The 23921-nt window shown below is 40.2% G+C and overlaps 4 protein-coding genes across 5 annotated transcripts; all 4 read right to left on the bottom strand.

The window, feature by feature from the left end:
• Nucleotides 1–401: 401 nt before the first annotated feature.
• On the bottom strand, nucleotides 402–6021 carry stx12 (syntaxin 12). 2 transcript variants are annotated; one of them, XM_030788804.1, is made up of 10 exons: nucleotides 5971–6021; nucleotides 4461–4631; nucleotides 4011–4080; nucleotides 3718–3817; nucleotides 3419–3556; nucleotides 2207–2250; nucleotides 1980–2085; nucleotides 1600–1672; nucleotides 1297–1379; nucleotides 402–1028 (listed from the first exon to the last, which is right to left on the bottom strand). In XM_030788804.1, exons 2-10 carry the CDS (start codon nucleotides 4543–4545, stop codon nucleotides 936–938), a joined length of 792 nt encoding a protein of 263 aa, XP_030644664.1. In that variant the 5' UTR covers nucleotides 4546–4631; nucleotides 5971–6021; the 3' UTR covers nucleotides 402–935. The 2 variants fall into 2 exon arrangements, with proteins under 2 accessions (XP_030644664.1, XP_030644665.1); XM_030788805.1 differs by lacking the exon at nucleotides 5971–6021 and having other exon boundaries at nucleotides 4461–4633.
• Nucleotides 6022–7452: 1431 nt separating this feature from the next.
• trnau1apa (tRNA selenocysteine 1 associated protein 1a) lies at nucleotides 7453–10153 on the bottom strand. Its single transcript, XM_030788448.1, has 9 exons — nucleotides 10130–10153; nucleotides 9712–9809; nucleotides 9518–9617; nucleotides 9277–9329; nucleotides 9064–9195; nucleotides 8822–8941; nucleotides 8448–8619; nucleotides 8030–8063; nucleotides 7453–7625 (listed from the first exon to the last, which is right to left on the bottom strand). The coding sequence occupies exons 1-9, from the start codon at nucleotides 10151–10153 to the stop codon at nucleotides 7453–7455; spliced, it is 906 nt and encodes a 301-aa protein (XP_030644308.1).
• A 2434-nt stretch (nucleotides 10154–12587) lies between these two features.
• On the bottom strand, nucleotides 12588–16716 carry sh3bgrl3 (SH3 domain binding glutamate-rich protein like 3). Its single transcript, XM_030788928.1, has 3 exons — nucleotides 16616–16716; nucleotides 14861–15028; nucleotides 12588–14484 (listed from the first exon to the last, which is right to left on the bottom strand). The coding sequence occupies exons 1-3, from the start codon at nucleotides 16658–16660 to the stop codon at nucleotides 14419–14421; spliced, it is 279 nt and encodes a 92-aa protein (XP_030644788.1). The 5' UTR covers nucleotides 16661–16716; the 3' UTR covers nucleotides 12588–14418.
• A 2547-nt stretch (nucleotides 16717–19263) lies between these two features.
• On the bottom strand, nucleotides 19264–21157 carry paqr7a (progestin and adipoQ receptor family member VII, a). The gene is made up of 2 exons (XM_030788927.1): nucleotides 20918–21157; nucleotides 19264–20814 (listed from the first exon to the last, which is right to left on the bottom strand). The coding sequence occupies exon 2, from the start codon at nucleotides 20764–20766 to the stop codon at nucleotides 19687–19689; it is 1080 nt and encodes a 359-aa protein (XP_030644787.1). The 5' UTR covers nucleotides 20767–20814; nucleotides 20918–21157; the 3' UTR covers nucleotides 19264–19686.
• Between the last annotated feature and the right edge of the window lie 2764 nt (nucleotides 21158–23921).

The raw sequence follows: 23921 nt of genomic DNA on the forward strand, positions 1-23921 counted from the left end.
ACAACACGTTTATATCTAAAGGCTCATCATATGTTATACTGTTTAAGAGTCATTGACATTTACAATAGGTTAACAGTAAAAGGAAAATCCAGTTCTGCTCTCAGGTTGATACCAAAACCATAAACGCCGTGAGCAAAAGCAGTCTGAAACTGCTACGTTGTTCTACTGTATTTCTGTTAAGTTGTGATTGGATTTATTTAACAGTTTGACAGAACCTGATTTTGCAGTCACCTGCCGTTATCTACTCTCTTGGCCTGTACAAGATTTATAACATTTTGGAGTGTGGCACCCAAAGCTGTTTTGGAAAGTGTTGAAATTATTGCTCCCACCCAACCCTCCCCCAAAAAAAAGAAGAAGAAAAAAAAAAAAAACGTTGAAAAACTATGAATGAATTTCCAATAGGAGGTATAAGATGATGCATATTTCACTGCTGAACACACATACTTACCTCATATTTCACGACAATAGATTTAACTGCAACATTAACTGGAATTTGGGGGAGGGGTGTTTGTAAGAGATAAACAAACTTTAGTGTTAGTGCAGTAAATACTAGATAATGAAATCAAAATGAGACCAAGCTTAATTAATTAAATCATATTTCTTTATCTGAGTTTTTTTTTTTTTTCTTCTCCCCGTCCCCACTATATTCTCTCCTTCATTCAACTGTAAATACAACGTCGGCCCAAGAGGAGAGCCTAGCTTCAGTTTGTCTCGGGAATGTCTTAACTGCATATGAAAAGTCTCCCTTCAGCATCCAGCCCTGTACACTCATAGAGGCGGACAGAGACCTCCATGAAATAGCTGATAAAAGACCTTGTCCATTCCCCGTGCGTGCGCATTAAGGGGTCGAGAGTCGGAGAGGGAAAAACGAAAATAAATTAAATAAGGTACTGAGAGAAAGAGAGAGGGAAAGACAGACATAAAGAGATTTTTCCTCATTTGGTAGCTTGCCAGATGATGATGCCCAGGATGATGACGACTATTGACAGGACCATGGCCAGGATGCACATCTTCTTACGAGACTTTTGCTGATTGAGAACGAGAAAGAGAGTGAAGGAGTCAAAGAATAACTTACCAAAAAAGGACCAAAAAACGAAAACAAAAAAAAAAAACAGCTCCTTGTTCCTCTTGCATTATGGAAGGTTGGAATCTTTTGTCAAAACGGATGACACAGCTGTCATTTTTTTTAATGCAATGTTACAATGCGTCCTTTTATTTTTGAACGCCTGTGTTAACTGCCATTACAACAGTGTTGATTACAAACGTCTGACTGCTGTGTGGTGTTCTGGCTCTTACCTGATAGTAAGCTGCTCTTTGCAGCTGCTCTGTTCCTCTTTCCACATGGACCTCTGCATTCTCAACATTTGCCTCTATGCTATCTGTCAGTGCAAGAGACATTTACATAGCATCTGATAAATCCACTTCAAAGGAACAGGAACTCATACAACGTAAACAAGAAAAAAAAAAAAGTTCCAGTCTTTATATAGCGCAGCATATGTGAATACAAAGACACAGGTCACGTCCAACGAATGACGCACACAAAGAAGTCTAAGTAATGAGGGGGAAACCGCCACACGGGGAATATTACGCTGTGCTCACCGATCATCTCCCCTTGGTCATGAATCATCACAGCAAGGTCCTTAAAGATCTGGTTCACGTCCATGATGTCGGACTAAGATACAACACGAATAGAAAGGTTTAGATGGCAGTCGCGGCGACAAGATTAACAGTTCGATGATGCGCTTCAAGCACTGTGATGTGCTTGAACCTCCAAATGTAAATATTTCTATGTGTATATTAAAGCTTTATTCTTTATTATTGTTGTAACGGCATATAACGCTAAGAAATTCTGTACTGTGTGAAATGAGCCGCGTGACTGTGATGGTGATCTGAATTGTAACACTGTGGGATCAAATGGTTTCCATGCGTAAAGTGAATGAACTGGGCATTGGTTGACATAGCGACAGCGCAACACTTGCCTCCAGCTGTCGGATGTTGGTCTCTCTCTCTCTGATAAGCTCAAGATCCTCCTCTGTTATGGCAGCCTCCTCCGTTTGTGTGGTGGTCTGACCCCAGTCGTCACGGCTACACACACACACACACACACGCACGCATGCACACTCAGTTAATAGAACTTAATGGCTCAGTTGGCTTAAACATGACTGAGTACCCATCTCAGGTGACACATGTTGGAACATTCACATACTTATCAAAAGACACAAGCTGTTCATCACGGGCACCATCTTCAGCCTAGATTAAAAAAACAAAAAAAAACAAAAAGAGATTAGCTGACAACAGAAACATAAACCCTATCATGCTCAAAACATGCCTGTGACCCCAATGTTTCTCCACAGACACTGTTTAAGATCTTCAGGGCTAGATGATATGGACCAAAATTTGAAAAATTCTTAAAGTGATAGAATCTGAAATATGACACACGCTATCTATCAAAGAAATGGTATAAAACACTGTCATATTGACTTTTTTTCCCCCCATATTGAACATCTGTAGCAATAAGGATGATTCACTCATTGACTGATTGATCAAACGATGCTGTTAGTCATTTTACATTTACTGTCCCAAACTCATCCTACAGTGCAACACACTTAAGCTGTGTTTTAACCGAACGCAACCCAAAATTTTCAAGCGAAGCGAATACTTGAAAAGTCAATGGCAGGACCTGAATGGGCAGAGTCAATCGTGGCAAAACTGCAAGCAAAGCGAAATGAGCGTTTGCTTGAGTCAAAAAATGTTCAACTGGAGTGAAAATTTCGCCTGGCGAAAGTCAATCACCTTCCAGTAGGGCTAGAAGCCACATCCACTTCCTGGAAATGTTTTCGATCACGTGTAATCTGATTGGTGCAATCAAAAAACACTTGCTGTGACGTAGCGCGAAATTTGGTTGCTCAGTTTTGTAAGATAATCAATCAAACCAGCGCGAGGAAAGCAAAGCAAAATCTCGCTTTGCATTCGGTTAAAACGCCCTTTTAGACTCAAAAGCCAAATTCATCTGTTAAACTTTGTCAAACTTTGTTAATCCGTTATTGAATTGGACGTAGAAAAGCAGAAAACTGAGAAAAAAAAAAGAAAGAAAAAAAGAAAAAAAAAAAAGGTAAATCTTAATTTTTGTTACGGGCACCAACATTCACCAATTGTTTTCATGGCAAAAAGAAAAATCAGGAAGACTGAGAGAAATTCTCCACATTCCATTTTTATGTAGCATAAAAACTGAACTGGGAGGGACAACGCAGTCCATCACAATGGGGCTCTTATGATTTGGTTGGCATTTGCAGGCAGAGCACAGGAGAGTAACCAATGAGCTTGCTAGGCAATACATCTACGCTGGTGAGGGCTCACACATCCCTAGGTTTCCTGAGAACGCGCTTTGGGCAGCGCGTGTACTGTAGGGACGACTCACAGAAAGACGGGAGCCGGCTCGCGCTCTGGCCACAGACTCCTTCTCCTTCTCCGCAGCGCGACGCTGGACCGCTTGAAAATTATTCAGTGCAGCAGAGAAATCGTTCATGAGGCGATCCTTCTGAATTTTCTGTTGTCTCTGTGGAAAAAGAAGAAACAAACAAACATACGGGTGCTTCAGTTTGAGGTTCTGATACGCGAACAAGCTGCGTTAGCCAAACGAGATATCCTAAACGCGTCGTGCAAATGACGCATAGCCATCAACGGACTGAGCAGACATTTCCTTATGCAAACGCTCACCTGTTCTGAGGGCGATATCGGTAGGGGAATGGAGCCAAGCTCTTTGAGATGTTTGTTAGTCTCCTTGGCCAGCTGATTTGTGTAGTGTTGCATCTGTTGTCTATAAAAACATGGAGCACACGTGATTTAATGCATGCAATGCACGTTTACAGCACTGGAAAAGGGCACCTGTTCATTAGAATACAACTGAGATGGAAAAATCTACGTGGACACATATTGACCGAATGAGACCGTGTGACTCCACATCTAAAAGCTCTGAAAGAATGAATGAAAACACAAGAGGTGATACTCACAGCTTGTCCTGCAGCTCACTGTTATCCTGTCTTGTCCCAAGCTGGTTCACCATGCTTTTGATCTGGGCCGCTGGAGCACAGACATGTTTTCAGTGAATAAGTGAGAACACTGACAAGCAGTACACGACTGTCTACAGCCTCATCTTCACGAACACAATACACTGGAGCCTGAGATACTGCTGCAGGGAAACAATGCCACTCATACAGAGTTGCGATGGTATACGACTGCATTTGTGAAATTCCAACCTCACGTGCACCTATAGAATTCAAAACATTTTACAAGCCAGTATCCTGCTCTGGTGCAGATTAACTACCTTGACAGTAACAGGTTATTGATTTTTTTTTGTGTGCATATGAATCTAATGTTCTATTTATCAAAATGTAAAGAGTTTCATTGCAGAATGACAGAGAGATGGAGGTTTGTGTCTTTTTTTTGTCAAAGACACTCACTGTTCTGTGTGATCTTTTGGATGTTGGAGCTGCATGTCTGGATGAGACTGTTGAAGTCCTTCGGAGGTGCTATTCCGTACGACATGACTGCTGTTTCACCCTTTGACCCTTGGCAGTGTACAGATGAGGGATGGGGAGCTGGGTTAGGAAGTGTTGGACGTGTTCAAAATGCTGAGAGAAGAGAGACAGACATTGGCAAAGCAGACGAAGCATATTAAAGCTGAGCACAGTCAGAACAAAGAGAGAACAACAGCCTTGGCTACACTGCATAAGATTATGTAGTTAAACAGTATAACAAACCAAGCGCAGCCAATGTCACCTTAACAAAGTACTGATTAAAAAGCCCTTGATAATAAGGAACAATGCAAAAAAATTACATTACACACATCTGCAGATCTACAGGTGTAAAAAAAAAAACTTCAATTCGGCTATTTAGACCATATTAATGTTAAAAAGAAAAAAATCACGTCAACTTCTACTTTCAGTGGCAAACAGGGAGGCAGTCCTTCACTACTGATGGCCTCAATTTTTCAGGAAAGACTGATTAGCTAAGAGATGACTACGTCTGCAAATAATGACTATGCTTTTTGCTCTCCCTGGAATAGCAATGCCGATATATGACGTAGAGCATAGCGTTTGCTCTTACATCACCTATGCGGCCAGGTTTCTTAACAACAACAACAACACCATCAGCAACAACAGAAATGTACATTGCTGGCAAATGTTACGGTACGTTTACTGACATTACCTAGCAATTAAGTTAACTTAGCATATATTATGATGTAATATGGAAATAAAATTGTTTTTACCAGTAAATTGAGTTCTGCTATTCCACTAACCTAGCCTATTGGACAATCGCGTTTCCTGGACCATAGGACATCTAAACTGTACCTTGGACATACCGTCCTAATTTCCGGTGCATGTGTTTACATAGTTTTCTGATGCTATCGATGCAGCTTGTTGATAAAACAACTTATGGACAATTTGACGAGTTATTTACAAGTTTAGCGTGCATGCTGAATGTAAGCAAGATTGCATGACCAAACCTACGTTTCATAAAACTTATTGAAAATCCGTAGATAGCCTGTAAACTAGCTGTGTAATGTACTCTTGAGTGGCAAGCTAAGTAACCGTGCTAGATTCCACGTTCCCGTTAACCACAGAAAGTATTCTCGAGTCGGAAGACATATTTGGTAACATACTTTCACTTATTTAGCATTCTGTCTAGTACGAACTGAATGTATGAACCGGCTAACCCATAAAATAGCTAGCTGACAAGTAGCTAGGTTTGGAATTAGGTTGAGTTACAAGTCACTTTTAGCCACCCATCAACCCTTTTTAGGCATCATAAGGCTAACTAGCCAAATCCCGCTAATACTGGAAGGCTTGGAAAGCGGACAGAAGCAAACGTCACCTCAGAACAGAAGTACTGGTTAATATGACATTTTAACGTCACTTTGAACGACTTAGTATATTTAGTTGTTTGAAATTTTTAGTGAGACAAGCTTACTGTAGAGAGCTGTTCCTTGCTACGAACATCCGTTCCGGAATACTTTGTTCTTCCGTTAGAAGACCAACCCCTGATGTGTCATATGAGCATGCGTCATAGAATTGATGCCGAGTGTTTTTCATTCTTTCGACCCTGCATTATATTTAATTAAAATACTTTTTACTGAGGTGAAGCGTTTACATGGGAAAGAAAGGCATTTCTGTAGGAAAGTTACTTTTTTATCAGAAGGGGCACATAAAGGTTTTTTTTCTTATTATTTAAAGTTTATTTCCATTTAAATCTCCTTATACAACAGGTGTTAATACCGTGCTATGGAATACTATTTATAATTTAAACTGGTATATTCTTGTATATTCTGGGGTGGGTTTTTTTTCTTGAATGCCAAATTCGTCAAATCTAGCTAATTTACCATCTAAAGATAAAAACTCAGCGATTACCCAATGACGAGACTCGTTCAGTAGTTTTAATTAAGAACAAGTCTGAATTTGGAAATATTGTGATCTGGAAATTATATTTAGGTGTGTTTGTTGTTATCACGGTCAGTTAAAAGAAAGCTTTATTATTACCAATAGTAAAATAAATGAAGATATAATCAATACCTGCTCCATTTTCAGGGGAACAGACTTCAGTTGTAAACAAAGACAATCATTTCAAACCACCAGAAGTAAAAAAAAAAAAAAAAAAGTCCTTCATAAATCGGAAATAAGTGACTAAACTTTAATCACAATTAGAGTCCTAAGGTCTGGCTTTGACATTCGGAGACCCTGATTTACCAGCCAGCCCATAACCATGGAAATCTAGGCCCCATATGACTGTCATGTGATTCACTGCTGATTCCAAGACCATTAGGAGCCAATGGTATAGAGATCCTCGAGAGAGAACAAAGCCAGTGTATGAGACTGGGTGCCAGTAAGGGCACTGGTTGTTGCTGGTATTTATGTGAAACACGCCTGTCCTCTGTTCTTTGTCTCTGGAGCGTATATTGCACCACTGTATTTCACAGAGTGCAATGACTCCATTAAGCTGTCTCAATACTACTTAAGTCTTCCTAATGAGCCTGTCTAGACTCGCAGCTCTATGCTGAAACAGAAAGAAAACACCTCCAGATAGTCTGTTAAAAGAAAGGGTGAAAGTCACTGAATTTAAAACCAAAATTAAACTAATGTGTATTTTATTAGTGAGAATTCTCCTTGATATATTACTGGTACATTCAAGGCAACATGGAAACAAGGACGTACAAAACTAAAGCACAGAGCAAAACTTCAAACTCAAAATGCTCAACATAAAAAAGCAAAATAAGCAGTTATATGATTTCATTGAAACATATCAGTGAAATATCTGTATTCATCTATATTTAAGTACAAGCTTTTATTTTTTTTTTGCTAAGGCAGGTTTTCTTCAAATAACTTTACCTCACTCTCCAAAATTAAATAAACAATTAAAAAAAAACAAAAAAAAAAAACAGGCATCCCGACAGGTTTATTAAATGTCATAGTCAAAGATAGGTTCTGGAAGGAGACATGTGACAGTACAGGTGACTCCTGCCCAGGATTCTGGAGGCTGACAGTAACAGCCAATCAGCGCATCATACAGTTCCTCACTCTGATCCATGAACAGCCTGTTGGCTTCCACCACATCCAACTCACCATCAGGGTCTGCAACCAACACGTAAGACCATTATGTTCTAAATCAGTCATATGATGTATTCCAGAATCAGGTGCTCAGTGGCTGATATTCAGTTCAACAACATGTGATATATTGGACATCTTCTGGTGTTCTCTTGGGGTTATTGTTCCAGTATGATAATGATTTTTGGCATTTCTCTACCACCTGAAGGATATGTAAGATCCCAAAAAAGAACAGATGCGCACAGACACGCACACACACAGACAGACACACACACACACAGACAGACACGCACACACGTGTACACACAGACAGACAGACAGACACACACACACACACACACACCAGAATTGTGCTGCAGGCATTTTCTCAGTTGGTAATAATTCACGACTTTGTACAGTGTAAATATGTACAAAAGGATGAAGTAACTCACACACTAGGTCATCATCTTCCACTTCCTCACAAACCTATTATTGAAGATGTCCATTAGAGTAAGGAAAAAAAAGAAAACAAAAAAGGTAATATTCATAAGTGTATACCTATTATTGTTAATCTTTGCATTAACTTAAATACTCATAGAATGAATTACAATGGAATGGCCATAACAATCTTGCTGAGATTATAGAATCCAACAAAGCCCTGCTACTAAACAGTAACGTAAAATGTCATTAAAAGATTGTGGCTTTGACTACACGCTCAAGTACAAATATGTTCTGTTCCAGTTCCACGACAAATCTATATTCATACATATAATAGAGAAATGAAGAACATTTCTTTGTTCTGTATCTCCTTAAGTTTTCACCACGCTCCCTAAGATAGGAACTGAATATCCATCTCAAACAAAAACCTACCTGAGATACATTCTGAAAGGGGTTTAAGTAGTTGTAGTCATAATTCACAGACTGGCCATAATTATAATAGTTCAGATTACATTGTTGGTGGTTTGGGTTGAAGTACTGGTATTGGGCGTAGCTTTGATCACATGATTGGTAGGAACTGCTCTCAGACGACCCACTCTTGTTCCTGTTGAGCAAAGAGCGCATCAGATATATAACAGAGAACCATCTCATAATGAAAAGCTATGAAAACACACACTATTAAACAAAAGCTATTAATTCCAGCCAAGGGTACGAGGTAAAAAGGCCATGGGAGACACAACAGTGTGGCCCAGTTTATGTTGTGCTTAATGATAAAAGATTAGTGGTTGATGTTTGGACAAACTCACAATTTGCTCACAGCCACACTAATCTTTAAAGGCAACTTGCCAAGTCCAAAAGTCCCCTGGCACTCCACCAGTGCTCGTTTCTGGTCTCTCTGGCTCTGGAATTCCACAAAGCCACAGCACCTATGGAAAACACACACACACACACACACACAAACACAAACAAAAAGCATTTACAAACATTTGCTGATACAATTACATGTAAATACTAGTAGCCTGAGAGATTACTGTTAACTTGGTCTTACTTAGAGTAGCCTCTGCTGTCTAGCACAATTTTCCCGCTGCGACAGGATGGAAAGCGATCATAAAAGAATTCGTAGAGCATTCCATCATCGACTTCAGGAGTAAGGTTCCCCACGTAGAGAGAAAAGGATGGGCTGTGACAACAACACAGGGAGATGGTCTGAACAAATGACACCAAACTGGAAAAAAATACATTCAAACATCACAATGCGTACCTATTTTCTGCATGTCTCCCGTAAGTGGCTCGATTCAGCTTGAACCTTTTGGGCTGTGAGAATACACAGACTCCTAGTGATTTACGTTATACATTTGCAGACTCTCTCTGCTGCTGGTCATATTTTACCGTATGCCACCGTGAATGACAACATTTTAACCTAAATAGTGCATCAGTCGCAAATAAGAATTATTCGATCACAGCTTTATAAAGAAAACAAAGAGGAACGGTCACAGTATTACCGGGGTGGCACCCGGTAAAGGTTTTCCGTTGATTTTGCGAAGGCATCTTTCCGCCGTGGCCTCGTCCTCCATCTCTACAAAACAATACCCTGCAGCACCTCTGGACAAAACAGACTCATTAAACAAACACCGCCATTCATCTCACTGACTGACTGACTGGATTTTACAGCTTTAGCGTGTTGTGTTCCTCTTACCCTGTTATTTTATTGCGAATCAATCGCACACCCACCACAATTTCACCCATAGAAGCAAAGGCCTTGGAGATGAAAGTTTCATCCATATAAGGCTCTAACTATCAAACAGAAAAAGAAAAAACAGGACAACTTTCTAAGGTACTTACACCGGGAAAAAATTCTTTATAAATTCTAAATCACAGGTCCAGTCAAAGTGCATTTTCACTAACATTCTCTCTTTAAAATGGGACATTTAAGGATTAAAATGTACCGAAATGGTACAGTAAACAGAAAAAAAACTGAGCATATTAGCTTTTCATGAGGGAAAGGTCACAACATGGATGACCTAATTGTTTACATAATAGCTTGTAAGGAAACATGCAGAGAATGGTTGACAGAATCACATTACAAACTTTCATTTACAAACTTACAAACTTACATTACCCATCCAGAGACTGCACATGTTTAATTTCTCTCAGAAACAAGTTCTTTGAAGCTTAAGAGAAAAAAAGATACTGAGTTTCTTTAATACGCATATTGTTCAAAAAGCTTCAGGCCACACAGTTAGATATTTCTGCTTTCTAAACATGGTGAGCATGGCCAAGTGTTTCTTAATCCAACCCCTTGTTACTCTCTTGACAACATACTGCTGTTTTCATCCAGTACTGACACACCTGATTCAACTTGACTTAAAACAATCAAACCCTTCATTAGCTTCGATGGTTTAGGGGAGTAGTTTGACTCAAATTCAACTGGGCAAAATAAGTCTGTTTAACTGATAAAAACCCGTTTCCTGTAATAACATCACCCTCCCTTCCAGGCTTGTGTCGTATCCTGCAGCTCAGGAACAAACAAAATTCTACCCAGTGTGCCCCGATACTGCGATTTAGAGTAATTGTCGTTTGAGTTCGACCTATGCAACAGCACCACCTAGTGGTCATAACGTCTTCATTACGCCTCCAGGATTGTCCTCGCTTCACATACAACGTTTAGCAGCACCTAGCAGCATTTACGAGTAGAAAAATGTATCCATGTATAATTCTTCGGGTTGATTTTATTAGCTGACTTCAAAGGGAACACAAGCAGAAGGAATGGCATGTTCTGTCGTGTATAAGATTTATTCTGCTTTACCTGGAACTGTCTACCACACAAAGAATGAGCCGGGTATGAGTAAGCAGAAAAAAAGAGGGCAGAACGAACGTTTCACTCCAGGGCAGGTGGCACAATACCACACAGCTTATTATCTACAGCTCACACTGCCTGCCAAGTGTTGATAATGAAATTTCAAGTTTGATGTGTTGACGGTTTCTATTGTTGATCATTTCCCTCTCCATGCTCAGAGAGAGGAAGAAAAGTGTATTGCTGACCAGCTTTGGGGTTTTTTTTTTGTTTTTGTTTGGGAGGTAAGTTCCCTAAATGAAAATTAATCATAAATAAAATTTCCTAAGTAAAACTTAAACCTCCTTTGTGTGTGTGTGTTTGTGTGTGTGTGTGAGAGAGAGAGAGAGAGAGAAAGAGGGAGAGAGAGAGTGCAAATAAATGTATGTCTTTAATGTTTTATTAGTACCTAACAGTAACAACTACACAGTGTAATGCTTCTCGGTAACCACTTTCAGTAAGACTTCACATCAGAAGAGTAAGATAAATTATTGATCACTCCATTGTGATCATGTGTCTGTGTCCCTGCAGCATGGCAAGTCTGACAGGTCATGTTACTTTCACATTACATACACGTCATTTAGGAGAGTAATGGTGTCACAAGTTATTGATTTTGCTTTTTGTTTGTTTGTTTTTTCTCCAGTATAAACAGGCACTACTGAATGTTACCTTTGTGCATACCTTGTCATAAATAGGAAGGAAATTGCTAATAATCATGAAACACGTCCTTTCCACTTGGAACTTTCAGTCCAACCACTTCCTGTGCAGAATCATGTAGGAAAGTTATTGGTTTGGCACTATTATTATTACATTATCACGCTCCTCTTTTCAATTTTTTTTTTTTACTTTCATCCAAAAAAAAGTCAGACATTCTCAAAAATGACATAAACTCCCACAAAAACTCAATCTATAGTATGAAGACTCAGCAATAAATCTGCACAGAGAGAAGTCTTCCTGCCCTCCCACTTCTTTGGAACATAATTCTGAGAGTATGCCATGGAGACAATTAGCTAATCCACAGCAAGGCTCCTGTAACATCACCTCTGTGTTACTTCTCCAAGCTGTTTATGGCTGTGCAAATAAAAAGTGACATATTAGGCAATCAGTGATGAGAAAATTGGGAAAAAAATCAGTAAAAGTTTAATTTATAAGTTAAAAAAAATACTAAACTAATATAAACATAGAAAATCAGTAAATTGCGAATACTAAATTCTGCACAAGAATGCAAAACAGGACGCCAAGAGGAAAAACCTTATGTTGCCTGTTACAGTCACGTAATGCTCTCAGTCTCAAACTTCAGGAAACTGGGATGCTACCTGATGATTATTTCTCATCCTCAGATCATTTTGATTTAGAAAAGACTTCATAGTATTGTACACATCCCCACTGTGTTTATGTCCTCTGCAGCAGATAGTAAAAGTCAAGGGTTCATCAAACTCTGAGATGAATACGCGTGTGACTTAAGACTTGCTAATTAAAAGGTGGCTCAGTTTCCTAAGAGCAGATGTTTCACATGAGCCTAAAACATTCCTTGGCCGTGAGTCACTGCGTATCTGTTATACCAGAATAACTGGATAACGACTGGCTAAGATTGAGAATAAACAACATTGTGAGGAAAGCCAACATTCGCCTCATACCAAAATTTTAAAAAGTTGTCCTCTTAAAGTTAGCTCGCCAACACACCGTATTTACAGTGAATAAATACAATGGACACAAGTCATTTTGACATTTTTTCGTTTTTATTTGACCCATTCATTAACATTTCACCATCTTCTTGGAAGACAACAGCATCACTTTCCCTATTTGTCTCTGCAGGGTTTTTTTTTTATTTTTTTTATTTTGGCCAAAAAGGGAGGTTGGTCCAAGAGCAAAAAAAAAGCACAAAGAGACAAGAAATTTTCACAAACAATAGAGATGGTGAATGATTTAGTCAAGGCGAGGGAATGTCTGGATTAGATATTTCAAATATCTGAATTTATATATTTCTAAAACCCAAAATGGAAATACTTTGGGCTTTTAGACAATATAAGGAGTCTCGACAGAAGCAAAAAAAAAAAAAAGACTAACATGATCATACTAAATCCAATAACACATCAAGCCCAATAATTTACACACCAAAACAGTGTGTGTATGGTAGCATACACTTGACTGTATTACAGGTAGCGACTTCATCGTTCCCCATGTGAAGAGCTTCAATAAAGCTCTTGTCAAGCTCTTAGGAAGTGGACACAGAGAGATGACTGTAGGAATGACCAAATCACACCGAGACTCAAAGACATTGACAAGTAGGTCGATAGTGGAAAAGCCAAGGTCAGTGCATTGCCAGAACTTAATGAGATGAGAATCTAGAACATCACAGGTGTACGTAAGAATGAGAGAGCATTTGATCACTTCACAGGAAAAGACTGCCAACTGGCAAGATTATGAATTTCAATGACACAGGCTCGTATCTCTTCTTAGCTTCAGTGTACTAAATACTGCCATCAGAATATAAGACTCTGGAAGATTAAGATTATATATATAGATATATATAGATATAACTGTGTGCAAGGTTTCTGGGGTTCAGTTAATTAACCACAGCAATGGTTTGGAGTAAGCAGAGAGAAGACTATGTGTATATGGAAAACACGTTTTTAGAGAAATTTATTGGCACTGAGTTTAACACAATGGAATGCTGTCCACTCCCTGCATATTTAGAAATACGTTGGATTGGATTTCACTACAAAACCTTCACAGTCTTTGACATTGTTCGCAACTATAGAACTCAATGTATATCCCCATATTTGATACACAATCCAATAAGACTCCTCTGTTGTCAACATTCAAACTAATGTAACTGGCGTTTTTTCCAATTGCAGGGGACATACTAATCCGATCAAATTGTTGACCGATGAACAGTTTGATATGACTTAAATTATCAGTCTCTCTATGGGAACATGAAGGCCAATTAACAAAACTGAAAAGTAAATCATTTCAAAAACATCTGACTTGAAAGTGCTATTTAAAGTATTCTCTTTCTCTTTCTTTGTTTTGTTTTACTATTTGTTTGGTCCAAAAGAGAGATCAAGAAGTTGCTTAAAATGTTTGCTTGCCTGTGGATTAGTTTAATCTGAAATAATCATGTGGTTGAGGCCCAGATTAGTTGACCTAATTACTACACATCCAGGCGTTCCATTGATCCCGACGAGATTAAGACAAATTAGTGACATTTAAACCCCAGAAGAGGAAGGACCAGAGTGCAAAGGGACAAAATAAGACCGCACAAAGAGAGAAGTCATGAACAATCAAAAATCGCAGGGTGGTTGAAGCCGAACCTAATCAAGAATGGGGTTATGTGGGGTCATGTGTGCTTTTTTTTCAATTGGTTGGTTGTTTTTGGCATGAGACATGGCATTGAGACAAAGAAGGGTGGGCACCGCCAGCGGGGCAGAGGGGTGGAGGACAGGACCTCCCTGTTTTGGAACAGGGGGTGGGCAGGGGGAGTTTTCGGGGGGTAGGGTGGGGAGGGGGGAGTTGGGGGAGCCAGTGTTGAGGATGTGTGGGGATGTCGGATGCTACCAGGTGGCGCTCTCATGCCATCTTCAGAAACTGTTCCACTGTGTCAGCTTCCACTGCCTCTGAAAACATTTCATAGTTCTGAGAGAGAGAGAGAGAGAGAGAGAGAGAGAGAGAGAGAGAGAGAGAGAGAGAGAGAGAGAGAGAGAGAGGATGTATGTGTCAGTTCTCAGGATACCAAGCTGCACTGCAGACTAGTACAATAATTCAAACTGAATAAAGTTATGCTGCGCAATTTGCTGGTGAATAGCTCAAACTTGTTTTAATACAGGCATGATATACATTTGGCTGCTAATAGAAAGTTAAGAAAGACAGAAAGTAAGTTAAGAAAGTCCAAAAGAAAGAAAGAAAGAGTCCAAAAGTTACAAAAGAAAGAGAAAAAGAAAGAAAGAAATATGTGAATGAAGACATTCGCAGAACATAAGTGTTGTTTAGGGCCCTGGGTCCCTTTGCTTACCCCACAGTACTGGTCCTCGTTGAATATCTGGGGTGGGACAGCAGTAGGGTTGCCCGACTTAGTCCTCATCTCATCACGAATAGCCCCGCCCACTGAAATGTCAATCAGCTCGTAGTGGATGCTCTTACTGTCCAGGATGCGCATCACCTCGGCCTGCTGGGATTTCACCTGAGGAAAAAAGAAAAGTAAAAACTCACACTGTACATCTGCTATGTCCTAAAAATGCATATCCACATCAATCACATTAAAACTACACAAACTGGTGGCCGGACATAGAAAACATATTCTGAGAGATGGAAATTATGAAAATTCTGTGAAATTCTGAAAATTTCTCATTCCTTTATGTGTTGAACTTCACAGAATAAACATGTAACACATTGGACCCATCAAGGGTTTTCTTAAATTAAATGAAAGATGGTAAAACATCAAAGCAAGTGGACCCACAAAGAGGAAGTTATGCAGATTTATTTCAGCAAAGAGACTGGAAGACTTGACGTAACCAAATCGTATGTAAATCTGACTTGCTCCACGGGTATACCCAATCTCAAATCATTATTAGATTGTGCAGAATTGAAAACTGTAGTAAAGTAGTACAGTAGTAAAACGTGCCATCTACAATGATAAACGCAAAAACTTGTAGATTTCGTTGAATGACCTCCGCAGTCTGCTGCGGTTTGCCTTTAAGAGCCAGTGGTTCGGCTTTAAAAAAAAGAGACGAGTTGATGATTAACTGTTAAACGCTCTCTGACAAACCCAGACTGAGGAAGTTGGAGGGCAAAAACGTTCAAGCGCCACGCCTCAAACAAATGACCAGCAACACGGCAGAAGTACCAAAAACACACACACATTCAATTGTCTGTCTCACGGGGATGCAACTGTTAAGTCACGGGGTAAAAGATTTAGACAAACGATCCTTTTTTTGGAAAATGGTGATGCGTTGACGCGATCTCCCTACCTAACCATGAACTGTTTCTCTTACAAACGCGCATTCGGGCCTTCCACTGAGGTATTTGGCCCCAAAATCGTACATAGTCTATGTCATGATGGTGCCCCCCCCCTCTCCCAAAAAAGTATTTCTTCAAAATGGCACGCTCCCGCGTGCATTCCTTCTCGATTCATAACAGATGTTTATGCGCGCTGCTGCGATTGAAAAACTGTTCCCCTCAAACGCACTGATGAGTATATAATTGATTAAACTAACAAGGCAGGGGACGCGATTCAGAGTGTTGTCACAAACTCGTTATGCGATCACAGTGAGGAACAATTCAAGACAATGAATGGATTTTTTGAGATGTGTGATACTGATTTGTTTCGGTACATATTGGCCAATTCGTCAAAATACTCCATTTATGTCCCACACCCCTTCCGCGTCGGAATGCATAAAATGTTCTCTTTTGATCGCCGAATAACGCACAGGCTGAGGAAATAAAAGATGCAACATGACTTCCGTTATTCATGCTGAGTGAGTTTGCGTTTCCTCTTGCTATTCTCTTATTTTCGCGAACACGGTTCTCCTGAAACTTTCGAAACACGTTATACTGATATTATCTAATGCCAGACAGCTTAAAACATTATCACAAGAGAAATACAACACCTCGTAAATGCACAATGACTTCAGAATTTAGCTGAGGTGTATTAATATGACGGCTGCTGGGTGTGTCTTTGAGGCTAATCCTTTTAGATTTGTAGTCACTCCGCACGCATGTATGAATCTCCAAATATCACAATATCAAGTAGCGCTAAATTCATTCTCACCTCCCTTGAAGCAGTGACGGTGGTGTAGTACAATTTGATGCCCATCGTCGCGACTCTTAATGTCCCTTTGTGTATGTGTTCTCAGCGACCAGTTCCCAGTTCTCTTGCCGTACAATCGCCTCTCCCCCCGCCACCGTAAACGCCGCTATTCGCCAGAGGATTTAAAGGGGCCGGGCCAATTTCTCCGTTTCATAAAGAATACCAGTTACCCTTAGATTCATGTCAATTAACTTGTTTGTATACAAGAGTAGAAAACAGTCGTTCTAATGACCTGGGCTATTTAAAGTTGCTGTATTGTTTGTCTGATTTTTTTATTCTTTTATTTATTTATTTTTTCTTTTGTTGAATACTACTCATCTATGGTAGAGAGAGAGTTAATCCAATGGATTTAGTTAACAAAGAAAGCCATTTCTTCTGGGTTCTTCTTGACTTTACATGCTTATTTATCTGCCGACACCGAGGCATAAGATTTGGTACAGAAACTGACTGCCAAATCGATTTGGTAATTATCTGTTTCCCTGAGAAAATAATATATACTCTATACTGCACAACCACATGCCCCTGCGCCACCAGTACATAAGTAAAAACATGCATACAGAAAGAGCAAATAAACACTTTAATTTAAATAAAGACCAAGCCACAGATTAGACACATCTAGTTTGCCAGACATAGCTTCTCAGCACTGTAGCTTCACCAGGGTGAAGCTATAGTGGTTTCTGTCTTTCTGTTAGCTATGCAGCAAAGACTATGGATCCAGTCCAAGAGACACTCTGCTTTGCTGAATCAGAATTTTCCTGAAACAGGATCCTAAACAGCACTCACCCCCCCCCCCCCCCCCCATCAATTGTTCATTCCATCACATACAACAGAGAACTATGTAAGAGCTTAACAGGGTTTAAAACTGTCTACAGTGAAGGGTGGAAAATTCAAAATGATACTTCCTTGCATATACTCAGAATGAACAAAGTTTTTCACAAAAAAACCCCCTCAAACTTATTGGCAGCACATTTATTTCATATGCGGTGTACAATTCATGTAGGCTCCACAAGGGGTCGCTACATCAACACTTAGGCTTTTACAGTGCATTTTGGTCAGACTCAAATTTTCCACACAGTGAAGATTTCACAAAGCAGCAACAGTAATTCGAGCTCCCTCGTGGTTTGTTGGAATAAATGAGAAATCAGAACAGCAGCAGGTGGGAGAGAAAGAGACATAGAGAAAGAGAGAGAGAGACAGACAGACAGAGAGAGAGAGAGAGAGAGAGAGAGACAGACAGACAGACAGACAGAGAAAGAGCCTTTATTAGCTCTTCAGTATGCAGAGAAAGAGTCTCCAGCTTCCTCCTCACACCTTTATTGCCTGGCAAAGCCAATGTTTAATTAGAAATCACCATGGTGATCTGTTTTCAACAGCCAATCAGAGCCTGTTTCCACTGACTCAGACCTAGAAGGAACGAAAGGATGTCAAGAGGATAGGAAAAACAAGAAAATCCGGGGAGCTCTGACAGTCATTTTTCAGTTCAATGTCATCACTTACGTGTTCCCTTTCACCATCGAAACAAATTCAAATGGCATCCAAATACCCTTGACTAAAATGAAATAGGTTTTACACGGAAACATACTGGGGACCAACAATTTTTGGACTATGTAAAGATGTCGCCACAGCAAAGCTAACACGTTTATACTTGCACTGGCCTTACGAAGGTTAAATAATGTTTAAACTAGGTGTAGGATGTAGATGTCCCAAAATTCATGTGACAATATTTTCCACATGCTAGATGATGATGATGATGAAAAATCTTGTTAAGGACATTTATTCCTGAAATAAGTTAACTTAAGAGAAACTAAGACGGATGATAAAGGAACAAAGGAAGGGTTTTCTTATGTATATTTCAGATGGTGCAACGAATTGCTTGCATTGATTCCTGCTAGTACCTTCTGCTACGAGATGCCCAGTTCGAGATGTACGCCCTTGTCTCAGGGTTTAAATTTTTCACACATTTTTTAACATATATGAACCATCTATATTAGGTCTCCCAAAGTAATATGTAGGAGTACATTAAGTTGACAATACAAAAATGATACAAAAACAAAACATCTAAAAATTTGTGAAATGCGCTTTAAAACATCGCTCAAATTATAGTGAAATACATATCATGGCACGACATGGTACTGGCCTTCCCTTTTATTCTGGTTTACCATCCACCCCTGGTTTACAGTGAAGAAAAGCACTGTCCCAGTATAGGAGCATCAAGTATATGATGGAGAAAAACATATTAATTACCACAAGATACTACAACTGGTCTATACTGTCCCCTAATTTATAAGGGCAAGGAAATGGTTAAATCTGTGTACTATAAAGACAAAACTGTGAATATATATATATATATGTATATATATATATATATATATATATATATATATATATATATATATATATATATATATATATATATATATATATATACATACATACATACATATATATATATATATGTTTAAGCCATCCTCATACCAGTATCTAAGGGACTTTTTTTTTTTTTTGTCAGTGACTGACTTCATGTACAAGATTTAAGTCTGTAAACGTTTACTCAAAAGGCACAACAGATGTTCTCTCTGTACTAAGAACAGTACAAAAATAATCGAGCATCTTCTAAAATGACAAATTACAAAGTACAATTTAAGACAGCCCAGGAAAACTGTGAACTTTTACGCACATTTTGCAACTATCATAAGGCCTACTGGCAAAGCTAGGAACAGCACTTACCTAAGACTTTGTGCTGATTGGGAAAAAATGTCGATAGACTATTATGCTGGTACGTAAAGGCAATCGGAATGCCAAAATATGACAGAGGTCAGGGTTCTGATCACGACTGTCACATAACGCTATGATACAAAATAAAAGTCCAACACTTATGCTACTTTTGTCTGGTCGTCAATGTGCTACAATTCGGTTGGAATGTTTCACCTTGTGGTCAAGTTAACCATTTTTGAATGGAATGACAGAATTATTACAATCAGTGCTGTGATGAAAAAGATCTCCAGCATGCCCTTGTTAAATTTAGACATTGCTCATTTAGCTTTCTCCTTGCATGAGAGCAACTGCCTCACTTTTCCAGCCATGAAGGTGGCAATTTGGGCGCAGGCAATTACAGTGATAACATACAACACCGCGAAAAACGCCGCCTCACTGTCGCCATGGAGACGCATGTACAGCGGCCTCCGGGCAACGTAGTCGAGGTGTGAGGCTTGGATCTGACAAAGGGTGCAGAAGACCAACAGAACATGAAAAATTTGGTGGCCCTGCCCAAAGATGTCACAGCGGCCTGGGAACAGACGCTCAGGCAGCGGATGTGTGAAAAAGAAGGCACTTGAGAGAAAGAAGGCCACTTGACCAAAGTGGAACCACAGGGCTCGGTCATTTCCAGAAGGCTCTCCATGGAACAGCACCCAGGCACCCAGGCGCTGGAACACCGGGCTGGTGTCCCAGCTGTAGGCCACCGCTGAGGGCACGACCTGTCCCACTTTGCGCACCCACGGGGGCAGACTATAGTTCCGGTACTTTCCATAACAACATCCCAGACAGGAAAGGCAACACAAAAAGCTGGCGACGGGCATGAAAATGCCCCACACCTGTCTATGCCAACTCTCTTCCACGGCGTAGTAGAAATGAACCACCGCACTGCCGTACTGGTACTGCGCCACACCCACGTAGTCCAAGAAGAAAAAGCAATAGTGACAGAGTTCAGATTTAGCAGCTAAGAGGTGTGCCACTGCACTGCAAGTCATGTAACCCATGGAGGACAGCAGTAAAATGAGCAGGGGCCAAGCGTGTGGGTCTCTGATGAAGTCCACAGTCTCTGCCAATTGGGAAGCTTTCATGAAGACCAGCAACGCCCCCAGGAGGTGAGTCCACACGTTGACCGTCTCGTTGTGTCGCTGGAAGAGCGTCAAGAAGTAGTATCTCCAGCCCTGGTGCAGAGGACGGTATCCAGCATGGATGTGGCGCTCCCGAAAGAAATAGGGTACCTCACCGTCACGTAGTGTGCCAGGCATGGAAGGCACTGCCTCCCTAAGCATCTGGGGCACCTGTCTTATCTGCTGGAGGTTGATGAAGAGGCGTCCAATCTTCTCCATGACGATGGTTGCCATGATCACCAAGGGAGTTTTTGTCCTGCGAAGCTGACCTCAGAATGATGGCTGTTGAGGAAGAGCAGTTTAAATCAATAGCAAGAACAGGCTGAGCATCATCGGTTTGTTAAAGGACACCAATTTAATCTTAAGGGAGAATTCACAGAAATACCCTAGTTGTTTTCCGTGGTTGTTCTTGTTGTTACTTTTTAGTTTTTCTTTTTTGGAATCTTGAACTGCATTCCAGAGTGGACAGAGCCGCTGGCACCATTAAGTCAGTAATGTTTACATCAGCAACACTGAAATTCCTTCCAAGTTTTACTTCAACACGATGGATAGAAGCCAGCTGCCTCGTGCAGCAAATGGTTATGTGAGATATCTACCAAGAAAAGGAAAGTGTGATCACAAAGATAGCAAAAAAAAGAGAGTGAAAAGCAGTTTTTCTTGACCATTAAAACACACTTAAAATGTTACATCTCTCAGGAAAATAGGAAACAGTATTAAACTGGTTTCTCTGGCAAACAATGGTCTTGTAGCTTGAGGGACCAGACAACTTCATCCATCAGTTTCCATCAGTTACAACATTTACTGAATACTGAATTTACTGAATATTTCAGTGATAACTAGACAGTCCTGACTATTTCTGTGAGCATGGACAACGTTCTTTCACACAGGAAGGCTGACAAACACAGGAAACCACATAGGCAGCGTTCAACTTTTCCTTTTTCCTGCCTGAGCCCATCCTAATTAACTGTGCAAGACCTTATTAATTTGGTGAGCTGGACTTCTGCCTCCGTGTCCAATGCTGGCATGGCTCTCAATTAAGAGGGACCTTTCCGGACATTTATATCCAAGATGAACTTCGCCCTGACAGAAATGATCTCTGCACTGTTCAAAGCAGGTTAATAATTATTTCATTATGTCACGGTGAAATAGGAATGATTATGTTTCAGATATTACTTAACAGACCGCACACCAGACTTAATCAATGACAGTCCTGAAACCAAAGTAATCTTTTCATGTGTGTCCTCATATTTTCCCTTGCATATTATATTATGAAACCACTCCTAGCTGCTGGCTGACCTTTATCCTCAAATGGATTTGGTATTTTTGGCTCAAAGTAAAGATGTGTGTTGTCATAATACACACACACACACACACACACGTATATATATCTATACACACATATATACACATACATTGTAGTGGTGTATGTTATTGGCTGAAATTTGTATTGGAAAATATCGCCCCTAGGGGTGAAGCGCCCTCCCTGTTCCGATATAAACCACGACGGAAATAGAGAACAAAATTTCAAAATTTTAGATCTGTTCTCAAGATGCGTTGGAAAAATTCCAAGTTGTCTAACTGATAACGAAATGGCGTACACATACCCATCAGTGACCTTGAGTCGTTTTAAACGTTAAGTTTCAGTCTACTATACACGTTCCTCAAGCTAGATATCCAGAGGTGCAGACACCTAATGCCACACAGCACAGACGAGACGGGCAAGGCTTATTAGGGAACTTACAACTTCAATGTATTTACCCGAACATACATTAAGACATGTAATAGGATGGGTATAGTTGCATCCATATGTCTCACTCTCTCTCTTCATGCCTTTTAGACAGCCCTGCTCATAATCGAGTCAACCTGTCAGGCAACCTTCGTGGAGGTAAAAGCCACAGGCTCACATTCTTTAGATAAAGGACCGGATTCAAGAGAAATCTGGTCTTTGTAAGAGTGTTACCCCGCAAAACTGCATTTCTGAGTTTTTACCCTTACTTGGCAATATGAAAACAAAGTCAAACGTCGAAAAAAATGACTGTTAGAGACATTGAGTTAGAGAGACATAGAGTTATTTTCCCCAATGGTTTTCATTATTTATATATTATTAGGCAGACCGACTTAGCTAAAACAGGCACAAACGTGTTTATTCTTCAATATCCACGTGTGGGCGAATAAGGAGAGTCACAGCTTGTTACAACATGTCCGTGTTTGGCCTATGAATCATACTGTAACACAACGCTGGACCTCCGTTTTCCACTCTGGAAAAAAAAAAGAAAAGGAAATGTTTTTGCCTTACCTTGAACTCTCCTCTAACCAAGCCTTCGACTGTACAAACTATATCGGTAAACGTGTGGGATAACTGTCTCGTGGGATTCTGATTCTGTACAGCTTCACTATTTACATTTGGCAATCACGCCTCTTCACCGGCGACAGCTCCAACAACCTCTATTCTAAAACGCAACAGTTGTATGTTCGTCACAACGGTGGGATGGCTGATAGGCTGGAGGCTGCTCTTGTCGGAGTGGCGAGCTGGGCACGCTGAGCACCTTGACTCCTCCTACGCATGAGCTAGATAAGTGGTTTTCTCATCGCTTCGGATATTAAACAAATAAGAAGAAAACAGCAATTTGAAAAGGCGAGCACAGCATATCTGAAACTGGGTGACGTCACATAATTGTACTACACCCACCTTATAGAGGAAAAATGAAGAAATTCAACCTAAGCTTATCCTGGCCCTCGCCTTCCGAACCGCAAGAAAAGTTTGGTCGCGTTCTCTTATAAATGAAGAATGTTCTTAGAGCCGTATTTTTAAATAATACTGGACCAACTGAAAATGTTTTGGCAGCTTATTTCAAAGTATTGTTTTCTCTTTTTCTCTTTGGTCCGTTCGCGCGTGTCTTTAGACGTTGCACAAACTGAAAACTGAAAAAATAAGTACGAGGTACCGGTCAAGTTATAAAACACTGTGCTGATGCCAGATACAACTGCCAAAATTTTCAAGTCCACGGAGCTGAACAACTTTTAAAGGGAAACTACGTTCTGACAGTTGTACAGTCAGCATGGACACAGCTATGCATCTAATGCGCCTAAACTGCTCCCTGACCTATAGCGAAGTATACATACTCATTTACTAATGAGTTTGACAGACATAACCCGTTCTTGTGAAGGACGGAGCAAACCATGGCAACCTACGTAAACTGGCCCATTGCCGTAATTTGTAAATCGCTCACGAAGCTGAATGATGAACTAAGCTGCACTTACCAACAAAGGTTTTCTTTGTTTTCTTTGCTCGCTCATTAAACTGGTGCAGACAACTATGTCACAAATTTGGCTAGGCGACCCCTTTTTGTGATTTGGTGGCGGTAATGGTTCTGAGTATGGAAGAGTTG

The sequence above is a fragment of the Chanos chanos genome, chromosome 12, assembly GCF_902362185.1.
Source record: "Chanos chanos chromosome 12, fChaCha1.1, whole genome shotgun sequence".
NCBI classification, from domain to species: Eukaryota; Metazoa; Chordata; class Actinopteri; order Gonorynchiformes; family Chanidae; genus Chanos; species Chanos chanos.